At 35.9% G+C, this 13,328-nt stretch overlaps 1 protein-coding gene across 1 annotated transcript in view; it reads left to right on the top strand.

The window, feature by feature from the left end:
• The window catches only part of UTRN (utrophin), a 608,259-nt gene that overhangs the window by 432,408 nt on the left and 162,523 nt on the right, over positions 1-13,328 (top strand). Inside the window, exon 53 of the mRNA XM_011962010.1 lies at positions 7,428-7,584. Coding sequence (XP_011817400.1) covers positions 7,428-7,584 — 157 coding nt within the window. The remainder of the gene's footprint in view (positions 1-7,427; positions 7,585-13,328) is intronic.

The raw sequence follows: 13,328 nt of genomic DNA, 5'->3' as shown, positions 1-13,328 counted from the left end.
TAACTTCTTCTGTTTCCCAGTCTCTGACATTCCAATGTCCACACCTTCTCTATCCCTTGCCTTTAATCTTGGACTCTGCCTAGTGTTGCACTAGAAAGTGAAAAATGGTGACATTGGTCCTGCTATAATTTGATACTTTCTACTTACAATTGGTATTGTTATTTTCAATGATTTTCTATTATATTCACCACCTTGTCTATTTTATTTTTTAATTATTTATCATTTAGATTTCATGTTTATTTTATTTAACTTTTAATTTCAGTTCAGGGTACATGTACCGGTTTGTTATATAGGTAAACTAGTGTTATGGGGGCTTATTGCACAGATTATTTCATCACCCAGGCATTAAGTTTAGTACCCTATAGTTATTTTTCCTGATCCTCTCCCTCCTCCCATGTTCCACCTTCTGATAGGCCCCAGTATTTGTTGGTCTCCTCTATGTATCCATTTGTTCTCATCATTTAGCTCCCACTTATAAGTGAAGACATGTGATATTTGGTTTTATGTTCCTGCATTAGTTTGCCCAGGGTAATGGCCTCCAGCTCCATCCTTGTTCCTGCAAAGAACGTGGGCTTGTTCTTTTTCATGGCTGCATAGTATTCCATGGTGTATATGTACCACATTTTTTCAATCCAGTCTTATCATTGATGGGCATTTAGGTTGATTCCATGTCTTTGCTATTGTGCATAGTACTACAGTGAACGTACAGTGAACAGTGAACACATGTGCATGTGTCTTTATAACAGAATGGTTTATATTCCTTTGGGTATATACGCAGTAATGGGATTGCTAAGTCAAATGGCATTTATGCTTTTAGTTCTTTGAGGAATCGTCACACTGTCTTCCTCAATCGATGAACTAATTTACACTCCAACCAACAGTGTAAAAGTGTTCCTTTTTCTCCTCAACCTCATCAGCATCTATTATATTTTGAGTTTTTACTAATAGCCATTCTGACTGGTGTGAGATGGTATGTCATTGTGGTTTTGATTTGTATTTCTCTAATTATCAGTGATGTTGAGTTTTTTTTTTAACATGCTTGTTGGCTGCATATATGTCTTCTTTTGAAAAGTCCTTTCAAAAGTCCTTTCATGTCCTTTGCCCACTTTTTATGTTATTGTTTGTTTTTTCCTTGTAAATTTGTTTAAGTTCCTTATAGATGCTCAATATTAGACCTTTGTCAGATGCATAGTTTGCAACAGTTTTTCTCATTCTGTATGTTTACTCTGTTGATAGTTTCTTTTGCTGTGCAGAAGCTCTTTAGCTTAATTAGATCTCATTTATCAAATGTTTGCCTTTGTTGCAGTTGCTTTTGGTGTCTTCATCATGAAATTTTTGCCCATTCCTATGTGTAGAATGGTATTGCCTCAGTTGTCTTTTGGATTTTTTTTTATAGTTTTGGGTTTTACATTTAAGTATTTAATCCATTTTGAGTTTATTTTTGTATATGGTATAAGGAAGAAGTCCAGTTTCAATGTTTTGCATATGGCTAGTCAGTTACCCAGCACCATTTATTGAATAGGGAATCATTTCCCCATTGCTTATTTTTGTCAGCTTTGTCAAAGATCATAGTTGTAGGCATATAGCCGTATTTCTGAGTTCTCTGTTCTGTTCCATTGGTCTACGTGTATATTTTTGTACCAGTACTGTGCTGTTTTGGTTACTATAGACCTGTAGTGTAGTTTCAAGTCAGATATCATGATGCCTCCAGCTTTATTCTTTTTGCTTAAGATTGCCTTGGCTATCATGCTCTTTTTTTGTTTGTTTGTTTCATATAAATTTTAAAATAGTTTTTTCTAGTTCTGTGAAGAGTAGTATTGGTAGTTTTATAGGAATAGCATTACATTTATAAGTTGCTTTGGGCAGTATGGTCATTTTAATGATGTTGATCCCTCCTATCCACGAGCATGGAATGTTTTTCTATTGGTTTATGTTGTCTCTGATTTTTTTGAGCGGTGTTTTGTAGTTCTCCTTGTAGAGATCTTTCCCTTCCCTGATTAGCTATATTCATAAGTATTTTATTTTTTTGTGGCAGTTGTGAATGGGATTGTGTTCCTGATTTGGTTCTTCTCTTGACTATTCTTGATGTGTAGGAATGCTAGTGAATTTTGCACATTGATTTTTTTCTCCTGAGATGCTGCTGAAGTTGTTTATTAGCTTAAGGAGCTTTTGGGCTGAGACTGTGAAGTTTTCTGGATATAGAATCTTGTCACCTGCAAACAGATATAGTGTTACTTCCCCTCTTTCTATTTGGTAGCCCTTTATGTCTTTCTCTTTCCTGATTGCCCTGGCCAGGACTTCTGATATTGTGTTGAAGGAGTGGTGAGAGAGGGCATCCTTGTCTTGTGCCAGTTTTTAAGGGGAATGCTTCCAGCTTTACCCATTCAATATGACGTTGGCTGTGGGTTTATTGTAGATGGTTCTTAGTATTTAGAGGTATGTTCCTTCAATATCTAGTTTGTTGAGATTTTTTAACCTAAGGGGTGTTGAATTTTCTTGAAAGCCTTTTCTGCATGGATTGAGATAATCATGTGTTTTTTGTCTTGTTTTGTTTATGTGATGAATCACATTTATTGATTTGTGGATGTTGAACCAACCTTGCATCCTAGGGATGAAGCCTACTTGATCGTGGTAGATTAGCTTTTTCATGTGCTGCTGGATTTGGTGTGCCAGCGTTTTGTTGAGGATTTTTGAATCTATGTTCATCAAGGGTATTGGCCCTGAAGATTTTTTTGGTGGTTGTTGTGTTTCTGGCAGGGTTTGGTTTCAGGATGATGCTGGTCTCATATAGTGAGTTAGGAAGGAGTTCTTCCTCTTGAATTTTGTGTAACAGTTTCATTAGGAATGATGTCAACCCTTCTTTGTACATCTGGTAGAATTCAGCTGTGAATCCATCTGGTCCTGAGCTTTTTTTGGATTGTAAGCTATTTATTACTGACTCAATTTCAGAGCTCGTTATTTGGCTGTTCAGGGTTTCATTTTTTTCTTGGTTCAGTCCTGGGAGAGTGTATGTGTCCAGGAATTTACCCATTTCTTCTAGATTTTCTAGTTTATGTGCATAGAGGTGTTCATAATATTCTCTGATGGTTGTATTTTTGTGGGGTCAGTGGTGATATCCCTCTTGTCATTTCTGATTGTTTTTATTTGAGTTTTCTCTCTTATCAGTCTTGCTAGCAGTCTATTTTATTAATTTTTTTTTCAAAAAACCAGCTCCTGGATAAGTTGATCTTTCAAATGTTTTTTTTTTGTGTCTCAGTCTCCTACAGTTCCGCTTTGATATCACTATACCTATTTTAACAGATTTTGATTCTTTGTAGTCCCCAAATTCTCTCTCTGCAGGTGGCCTTCATTTTTTTTGTTTGTTTGTTTTGAGAATGAGGCCATCTGATTGATACTCTTTATACTACTTGGAGCATTTAATATGCATTGATTCTGTATTCCACATTATGCTTTTATTGTGCTAAAGTTGATATTAAACTTTTTATAGCATAAAATGTCATAGCAGGGAACATTTGCTCTGATTTATCTTACTTTTTTAAAAACAAAATGTCTGCCAAGATCATAATAACAGCTAATATTTATTGAATATTTATATGCTAGATCTACCCTAAGCGTTTCACAGGTATTACCATCTTTGACCATGGTGTGGCCATTGGAACAATGTAATAATATGTGGCTCCAATACCACAGGTTAATATCTTAAACATTATTTTTCAGTCTTTTTGGATAGCTGTGATTAAACTTTTTAAATACTAAAAGCCAACATGCTACATCTTCTTTAGCATCTAGAACAATACATACAATGATAAATTTCACTTCAATCTGTGTAAGAGAAGAATGCTATTGACTTGAAACGTCTGCTAGAAGACAGGCTGTCAGGAGCTTTGATTATGTTTTTTACTCGCTGGAAAAATGTAAATTGGAATCACACTGACACGTTCTGTGCTGTGGATGACATAGGTTTAAATTTTCATGTTAAACTTATTTGAGATTATGTTAATTAAATATCCATTTATCAGCATAACGATGTTCAATATAGACCTTTATTAACATGGTTTCAAAGGCCAGCAAAATTGTCAAATTTAATGAAAACAGAGTTCAAAGATAAAATTCTATCTTCCCTTTCTTTTATGAGTCTCTTAAAAATTCAGGGCACCTTTTTAAAAGCCCTTAGAGAAGATTAACCTTTAACATCATCATTTAAATCTAATGTTACCACATTTTACAATGTCATTGACACTATGTTTAGCCTTAGATAGTTGGTTTTCCTAACCATATTGTAAAACTACTAATTTTTTTTTTCCAAATCTAATAGAGGAAGATTCAACTACTGTCTTTTTTATTCTGGTTTATCTAGTGTAGCACATTCCAATAGAACTTTCTCCAATGATAGACATTATCTATATCTACACTGGTTAATATAATAGCCATTAGCCATAAGTGGCCTGCTGAGCACTTGAAATGTGACCAGTGCAACTGATAACCTGAATTTCAAAATTTACTCATTGTATTTATACTAAATTAAAATTTAAATAGCCACATGCTACTGGTGTCTACCATATTGGAATCACGGCTTTGGTGTTCTTTTCAGCACAGTCAGACTGAATTCTGAAGACTTGACTCTTTTCTCCTAATATGTCTTAATTCGTTTCCTGGGAGCAGGAATAATCTTTTAAAGTTGCCTGTTATTCTTGGACTAATTAAGGTATTTTCTTTCATTATAACCCAATTTATAGTTTGGAGATTTTACCATAAACCACAAAATATGTATATGTACGTACTTTTGTAGTAAGAATGCCAAACTGGACATTTGACTCTGGGTAGTCATTACACAACAGAAGATGGGATATCTCTACCAGAGTGAGTGCTCCATAAATGTTTGCTTGTACTGAGTAAATGAAAAACTGTATTTTATTTTAACCAGTGCTCCTTCTCACACTCACTCACACTATTTCCTTTTATATCTGTACACTGGGAGAAGGAATAATAACTTGCTTGAAGATGCAGTTTCTTTGAAAGGCAGAGGCTTTTGCTGATTTAAAACAGATATTGGTTTGTAGTTACTTCCATAATTCCTTTCTACTATTCTTAAATGATGAAGTACCATTTTTATGGGTCTTTACCTTCTAACACGTTTTTGCATTACATTTTTTAAGAATAACTGGTCACTTAAAAATGCTTATAGAGTTGTAAAAACTGATCACTTTTAAAAGGGGTAACTTGTGTAAAAGATATTCTGTAGTCGACATCATCCTAGGTCGATAATACAGTCAATAAAAGTGTTTATTGCTTTGTACATATCAAAGTACTAAAGGAGTGAACTGAAGCAGCCAAGATGTTAGAATAAGTCAGTTGTTTAAAAATATGAATGCCCACAGATATGTTTGATAAAGAAATGTTTTAAGTGAAGATTTTGAAACTCTGGATGATCACTGGTTATCAATAGTCTTAGAGAAATTTAAGTTTTAAAATGTTTATAGGATAATTGAGAAAGTACCACTAAACTGAACACAAATTTAAAGTTTCTTCCTATAAAGCATTCGACCTGTTGCCCAAGAAAAGGCTTTCATCTTTCAAGATGAAAGAATTCAAATGAAACTAGAACACTGAAGGCTACTACAGAAGCATGCATTTATTTGGGCATATGGTAGTAATCCACTAAACACATAGTTATAATCTATTTGAGAATAACCAGAACAGATTTGCCAGACAAAGATTCTGCCAGATCAACTTGCTTTTTACTATGGGAAATCAAAGATGCAGAGAAGCACACAAATACTAACGTTTTCTTTTTTTATTTCGAAGCCACTTCAGCATTTCTTTTAAAAAGTATTGTCTCCATCCTTATAATTAATAGATAGTTCTTCAGATTCTAAATACTGTAAGTTTCAGTGATCAGTTTCATTATTTCTGTGCAGTCAAAAAAGACTGCATTGAAAAATACATTTGTGGGCATTTCAATACAGTAAGTGTTTGGAACTCAATTTCAAAGGAATATAATGTGTGATTTAGTTATTGATTAATGAGTTAAACTACAGACATTGAAGATGCAGGATCAAATCATCTGAAATAAAAGGCAGGGAACATGTATAAATATTTTGCACATGGAGACACTCAAGTGCTTCTTGATTGAGAACATCTGATTTCTAGCTGGCTTTTGCAATTAAAAATATTGGAAATAAATTGCAGTAGCTCAGTCAAATTTATTTGCTGCAAAATGGCTTATAACTACAGAGAGAATTTTTAGTTAATATAGTTGAAATTATTTAGTTCTGCTCTGTGACAAATGAAATTATTGTTTTTCAGAGAAAGGGAATTACGTATTTGACCTAAAGTTAATCAATATGAACACAGAAAAGCTGGAGCTCAAGCAGAATCGGGACCTTGTTAAACCACAGTTTTGTAAAATGAGTTCAATTGTAGCACCTGTGGAATAAATAGAACTGATAGTAAATACTAGAAAATAAATTTTCTAATCATACTGTTCTCAGAGATTTACAAAATACTTTGAAGTTCGTTCTGAATTTAAACTTTTTTTTTATTATTTCACACTTAACTTTTTAAAATCAGCATATGCTGATTAAAGGCAGACATGTTACTTGTTACACCTCTAAACTTCAAAGATCATGGAGAGTCACAGTAATTCCATTTCCCCAAGTTAAGGCATAAGTCCATATTCACAATCTGCCCTCTGGGGTGATGCAGGATTGAGTCAAGTCCAGTTTGATTGCTTGAGTCACTGGAGTTGTTTCTGACTGATTCATATTTTCAAATCCATCCCACAGTGGGCCTGAGGCTGGATAAGTGGGCTTTCACCAGGGCCCTAACAAGAGCAAAAAAGGAACATGTGCATAGATTTACACTCCTATTCTCAAGGGCCTTTACTCTTATTGGAAACTTAACCACATAAAAATGTATTTCCTAAACATTTCCCTGATTATGGAGTTCATAATCTAAGAACCTGAAAGTGCATTTCTGTGTTAAATACAGAAATGATTATTGAAACAAAGACCTCACCTTTAAATAAGAGTATAAAGTACTTCAGTGATTTTGCCCAACTGTTAAAACTTGGTTTATAATTTTATATTCTATCATGGACATCCTTCTTGAAAGCCTACGTGGTGTATAGGTCTGTGTTTTAAATTTTGATAGTTATTACCAATAAATCCTCTGAATATTATAGCCTGTTCAAAATAGCTGTTTCTTACAGGAAATGGATGTATGTGTGTATACATATGTGTAAATACATATATATATATATATGTGTTTGCAAGGAGTCACTCTCTTTTGTGGAAGTAAACATTACTTGGTCAGATGAGATTATTATGCTAAAGGAAGGTAGATAATTTTGTGAATGTAATTTGCATTTCTTAAATGTGGTTGTTATTATTATTATTATTATTATTATTATTATTATTTCTCAACAGGGCCCATTTGGAGGCCAGTGCTGAGAAGTGGAACAGGTTACTGATGTCTTTAGAAGAACTGATCAAATGGCTGAATATGAAAGATGAAGAGCTTAAGAAACAAATGCCTATTGGAGGAGATGTTCCAGCCTTACAGCTCCAGTATGACCATTGTAAGGTAAGTGGATAACCTATAGTGAGTCACTTAATTCAAATTCTAGTGAGGTAGACATTTGAAATAAAATTATAGGTAAGTATCAGAGTTGAACCAATTATCACAGGATTCCCCCCACCACCACTGTCTGCTTTTAATTGTCAGTAGACATTTAAAGTGCATACGTTGTTTCCATTTGTATTAAATTAAGTTTTATCTTCACATTTAACTACATTTTTTTTCAAACACTACCAGTATCTAAAGTATAATATTGCTTTTAACTTATTAGGAAGTTTATCTAAATTTCTAATAGGTTTTATAATCAAATTTTTTAAAATTTTATTTTTATTTTTATTTTTGAGACCAAGTTTCACTCTTGTTGCCCAGGCTGGAGTACAATGGCATTAGCTCACTGCAGCCTCCACCTCCTGGGTTCAAGTGATTCTCCTGCCTCAGCCTCCCAAGTAGCTGGGACTACAGGTGCCTGCCATCACAACCAACTAACTTTTTTTTTTTTTTTAAGATAGAGTCTTGCTCTGTCACCCAGGTTGGAGTGCAGTGGCATGATCATGGCTCACTGCAACCTCTGCCTCCCAAGTTCAAGTGATTCTCCTGCCTCTGCCTCCCAAGTAGCTGGGACTACAGGCGCCTGCCACCATGCCCAGCTAATTTTGTATTTTGTATTTTTTTTTTTTTTTTAGATAGAGTCTCGCTCTGTTGCCCAGACTCCCAGACTGGAGTGCAGTGGCATGATCTTGGCTCACTGCAACCTTCACCTCCTGGGTTTGAGTGATTCTCCTGCCTCAGCCTCCCAAGTAGCTGGGACTACAGGTGCATGCTACCACTCCTGGCTGATTTTTGTATTTTTACTAGGGACAGGATTTCACCATGTTATTCAGGCTGGTCTCGAACTCTTGACCTCAGGTGATCTGTCTGCCTCGGCCTCCCAAAGTGCTGGGATTACAGGCATGAGCCACCTCGACTGACCTGAGAAAGTTTTTAAACTACAAATTAACTTAATCTTAAATTCAAGTCATCGAATCATAAGGAATTACAAACTATCTTGTTTATGTTTAATGAAAGTGAAAAATAAGGACTTGTAGTAAAAAAAAAAAAAAAAAGTAATGCAGATGAAGACCATACTATTTAAGATCATTTTATGTGTTTTACTTTTTTGAGCCAAGCCCTTTCTTTGAATTATAATTCTGCTCAAATTTCTATTCCTATGCGAATCTATACTTTTACTCTGATTAGCCAAAAGATATGCTGAAATGTTATCAACTGACACATTAATTCTTAGATCCTTGTGTGATTAAATTTGTGCCTTGTTCACTTTCCATTGATTTCTTTATGCCCATTTTCTCATATATACATATCATCTTGTTTTATTGTATTTTTTACTCCTCCCATGTAATGAAAGTTCTCATTCTAAATCTGGTCATTTTAAGGTGACATTATGATTCTATTTCCATTTTAAAAATGACAAACACGAATGCACACAGCTCCCAAAGGAAAATGTCATTTATGTAATAAGTTGCTTTAATACAAAATGATAAGACCCTGAAATTTATTTATTGGATTTTTGAACCCTTGTGACTAGATTATTAAAATTACCGTTTGGGTGTATTTTTTTCTTTCTACTCGAAGCAGGGATATGATAAAGAAATAGCTCCAAGATAAGAAAAAGGAAAACACTGTTGATGTATGATACGCAAGATAATAATAATAGAAGATTTAAAATGACCAATTTAAGGAAATCACATTCTCTCCTAACTTTTTCTAACTTTTGCTTCTGTTAGTTATTCATATAGTATTCCCTTTTTGTGGGTTACAGTATTAGGGATGAAATAGAATAACACAAAGCTCTTCTAATAAATGTTCTCTGTAAGGAATACAAGCTGCTTGTGGCCATATGCTAATAGTGTTTACTGAAATCCAAATGTTGAGGTATGAAATGATTTTCCTCTTCTGGCCTTAGCACATAAAGTACATATCCGCCTCTCAGTGTGTCCTGGCTGTATTTTGGCCTCCCTCCCAACAAAGTAACCTGGATTTAGGTTGTGTTTTGCTCCATTTTAGAGCACTGCAGGCAATTGCTCTGCTTCAGTCCTTGAGACCTAAGCCTTTAGGTAATGAAGATAATACTGATAATGATGGTAATACAATTGGTTCATTTATTCAGCAAGTGTTTATTGAGTGCCTAATATGAACCAGCATATTCTGGTCACTGATGACTCAATAATGAACAAAACCAGGTTCTTACCTGATAGTGAGAGATGGACACTAGACAAATAGTCAATAAATATACATGTCCCACAGTAATAACAAAAATACAGCAAGGTCAAGAAGATAGAGGAGGATGTGGGATTATAGGCCAAGGAGCTATTTTATATGGAGAAGGTCAGGAAAATGTCACAAATCGGGTGATTTTTGAACAGAGACCTGGAGTGATGTAGTAAGCACTTAGCAACCCCTCTTGGAAGTAGAACATTTAGGGAAAGGAGGCAGAAAGCACAAAGGCCACAGAGCTTGCAATGTTTGGGGCATATTTGAAGAATAGCTTGGAGACCAATATGATTGAAAATGTTTAGCCAAATATGGTAGATAGGAGATGAAGCTGGGGTGGTGGGTGGGAGAAAGGGATTCAGATCATTTAGGTCTTTGAATATTCTTTCTTAAGGACTTTGGCTTTTACTCAATGAGAGAGGAACCCATGGAAGATGTAGGTGTCTATAGTGCTGTGATCTAATACTGTGTAACAATAGGTAAATTATGAAGAGTAGAATATAGAGGAGTTCAGCACTATTTCAGTAATCCAAGTGGTGGTGAATTGGAAAAGGGTATAGCAGGAGAGATGATGAAGAGTAACTACTTTCTGAAGACATTTGGAAAGAATCAACAAAATTTGCTAATGGATTGAATGTGTGGAATGTGAGAAGAAGAGCCAAAGATGTCAGAAGTCAAAGATTTTTGGACAAAGCAAATGGAAAATGGAAGTACCATTTAGAGAGATAAGAAAACTGCTGGAGGAGTGGTCTGGGAAGGAAATGTAAGAGCTCGATGTTTGACATGTTAAGCTTATAGATGTTTAAGCTGTTGGATATATAAATCTGAAGTTAGAAGAAAGATCAGGATTAGAGATCAAAATTGTCAGCCTGTGTATTAGCCCTGAGATTGGATGAGATCACCTATAGGGAGAGATTGTACCAAGGGAAAAAAAAATATCCCAAGAAATGAGCCCTGAGAAGTCACAATTTCGGAGGCTGAGAAGACGAGGAGACTGAGAAGGAAGAACCAGAAGGCTGGAAGAACCACGAGAGAACAGAGTCCAGGATGCCAAAGGAGGAAAGTGTGTTATGAAGGAGGGCATGATCACGAAGATCAAATATTGCTGAGCGGTTGAATAAGATGAAGACAGAAAATTAATCATCTCGAGACCATCTTGTTGACCTTGGACAAGAGGTGTTACAGTGGCATGATGGAGTTGGAAGCATGATTGGAGTAGATTCAAGAAAGAATATGAACCAAAGTACAGAAAACCGTTTTAAGGACTTTTACAACAAAGGTAACAGAAAAATCAGATAGTAGCTGAAGAAAGAATGTAGAGTCAAATATTGGTTTTATAACTCATTGCTGAGTAGTGAATTATGAAATAATATATTAATGTGATTTCATTATTCAGCATGTTCTATGCTAGTAAGAATGATTCTGTGAAGTGGGAAGAATCAGTGACGCAGGAGAGAGGATACCAGCTCAAACAGTGACAGGATGTGATCCATTGCACAAGTGAAGCAGTGGGTCTTAGGTCTGACTCCAAATATATTCATCATCCATTTAAAACCTACTTTACTGAATGACGTTTATGTCCCAGCACCATTCTAAGCACTGGGGATATATCCTCACGTTTTTGTTTTTGTTTTTACTTGAATCTGTTCCCACTTTCTGCTCTATTATGTCACTTTCCTGGCTTAATTTATAGAAGAATTTGAAGTCACTTTTTCACCCTATCTTTTTCTTTAGCTGCCTTCTGAAAATGGACAATAAAGAAATGAATATTAACATATTATTCTCAAGAACGAATATTTTAGTGTATAGTGCTAGCTTTCTGCTCAATTAGTACTCAGTATAGATTAGTTGAATAAATTGATTCACAGAGTTTACAGAAAAAACCCTCCTCCTCCTCTATCTGCTTCCTCTAGATCATGATACAGTACAGAAAGGTGTGCTGGGTTTGGGGTAAGCATTCTTTGTAGGTCATAGCTGAAGTCACAGGGCTGGAGAATTCCGTGATTCCTTCCAGGGTAGTCATTATGTATTAATAAGTATGTTAATTTTCATCATGTTTGACATTACACCTACAGAAAAGAAAAACTTAAAAGCTTAAAACATGAATTTTCTGGCCAGGCACAGTGGCTCACACCTGTAATCCTAGCACTTTGGGAGGCCGAGGTGGGCGGATCACGGGGTCAAGAGATCGAGACCTTCCTGGCCACTACTAAAAATACAACAATTAGCTGGACGTGGTGGCACACGCACCTGTAGTCCCAGCTATTCAGGAGGCTGAAGCAGGAGAATCGCTTGAACCCAGGAGTCAGAGGTTGCAGTGAGCCAAGATCACACCACTACACTCTAGCCTGGCAACAGAGTGAGACTCCGTCTCAAAGAAACAAAAAACAAACAAACCCCAAAACATGAATTTTTCATATTTTCTTTATAGGTTGTGACTTTTGCTGTTGCTTTGTGAGTAAAGGTTTGAAAGTCCAGTGTCATATATATATATATATATATATATATATATACACACACACATATATATATTATTTTTCCGAGACAGAGTCTCATTCTGTCGCCCGGACTAGAGTGCAGTGGCGCAAACTCGGCTCACTGCAAGCTCTGCTTCTTGGGTTCACTCGATCTCCTGACCTTGTGATCCGCCAACCTCAGCCTCCCCACACTCCGGCTAATTTTTGTATTTTTAGTAGAGACGGGGTTTCACCGTGTTAGCCAGGATGGTCTCGATCTCCTGACCTTGTGATCCGCCAACCTCAGCCTCCCCAGTGTCACATTTTTAAATGTGAGACACAAGATCTATAATGTAGATAATCTACTGTGAATTGTGTGTGGCCATGGGTTTTAGGGTGCACTAGAGGCAGGTAAGGAGGGTTGTTGGTTCCTCACAGGTGTGATAATTTGGGTTAGAGGTGTTAGTGAGGTACTGCTAGTAGAAAAGGTACGGAGCTAGAGTAAGAATACTTTTATTTAAGGGCTGGCTCTGTCTCTGATGACCTGGGTGACCCTGAAAAAGTCATTTGACTTACCCAAGCTTCAGTGTATGGAAATAAGTAGTGTCTTAATTCCTTTGGGCTGCAATAACAAAATATTATAAACTCGGTGACTTATAAACAACAGAAATTTATTTCTTACAGTTCTAAAGGTGGAGAAGTTCAAGATCAGTGCACTAGTAGATTTGGTGTCTGCTAAGGGCCCACTATCTGGTTCATGGATGATGTCTCCTCACTGTGTCCTCCCATAGTGGAAGGTAGTCTTTTATATGATACTGAACGCACTGATGACAGCTCCTCACTCATGCCCTAATCGCCTCCTAATACCATCACTATGGGAGTTAGGATTTCATTTTTTTTTTCTTTTGACGACCCCTGATTTATTTATTTTATTTTATTTTTATTATTATTATACTTTAAGTTCTAGGGTACCTGTGCACAACGTGCAGGTTTGTTACATATGTATACTTGTGCCATGTTGGTGTG

The sequence above is a fragment of the Colobus angolensis genome, unplaced genomic scaffold (genome assembly GCF_000951035.1).
Source record: "Colobus angolensis palliatus isolate OR3802 unplaced genomic scaffold, Cang.pa_1.0 Scaffold58, whole genome shotgun sequence".
Classification (NCBI taxonomy): Eukaryota; Metazoa; Chordata; class Mammalia; order Primates; family Cercopithecidae; genus Colobus; species Colobus angolensis.
The sequence above is the reverse complement of the archived record's forward strand: the minus strand, read 5'-3'. Positions and strand labels throughout refer to the sequence as shown.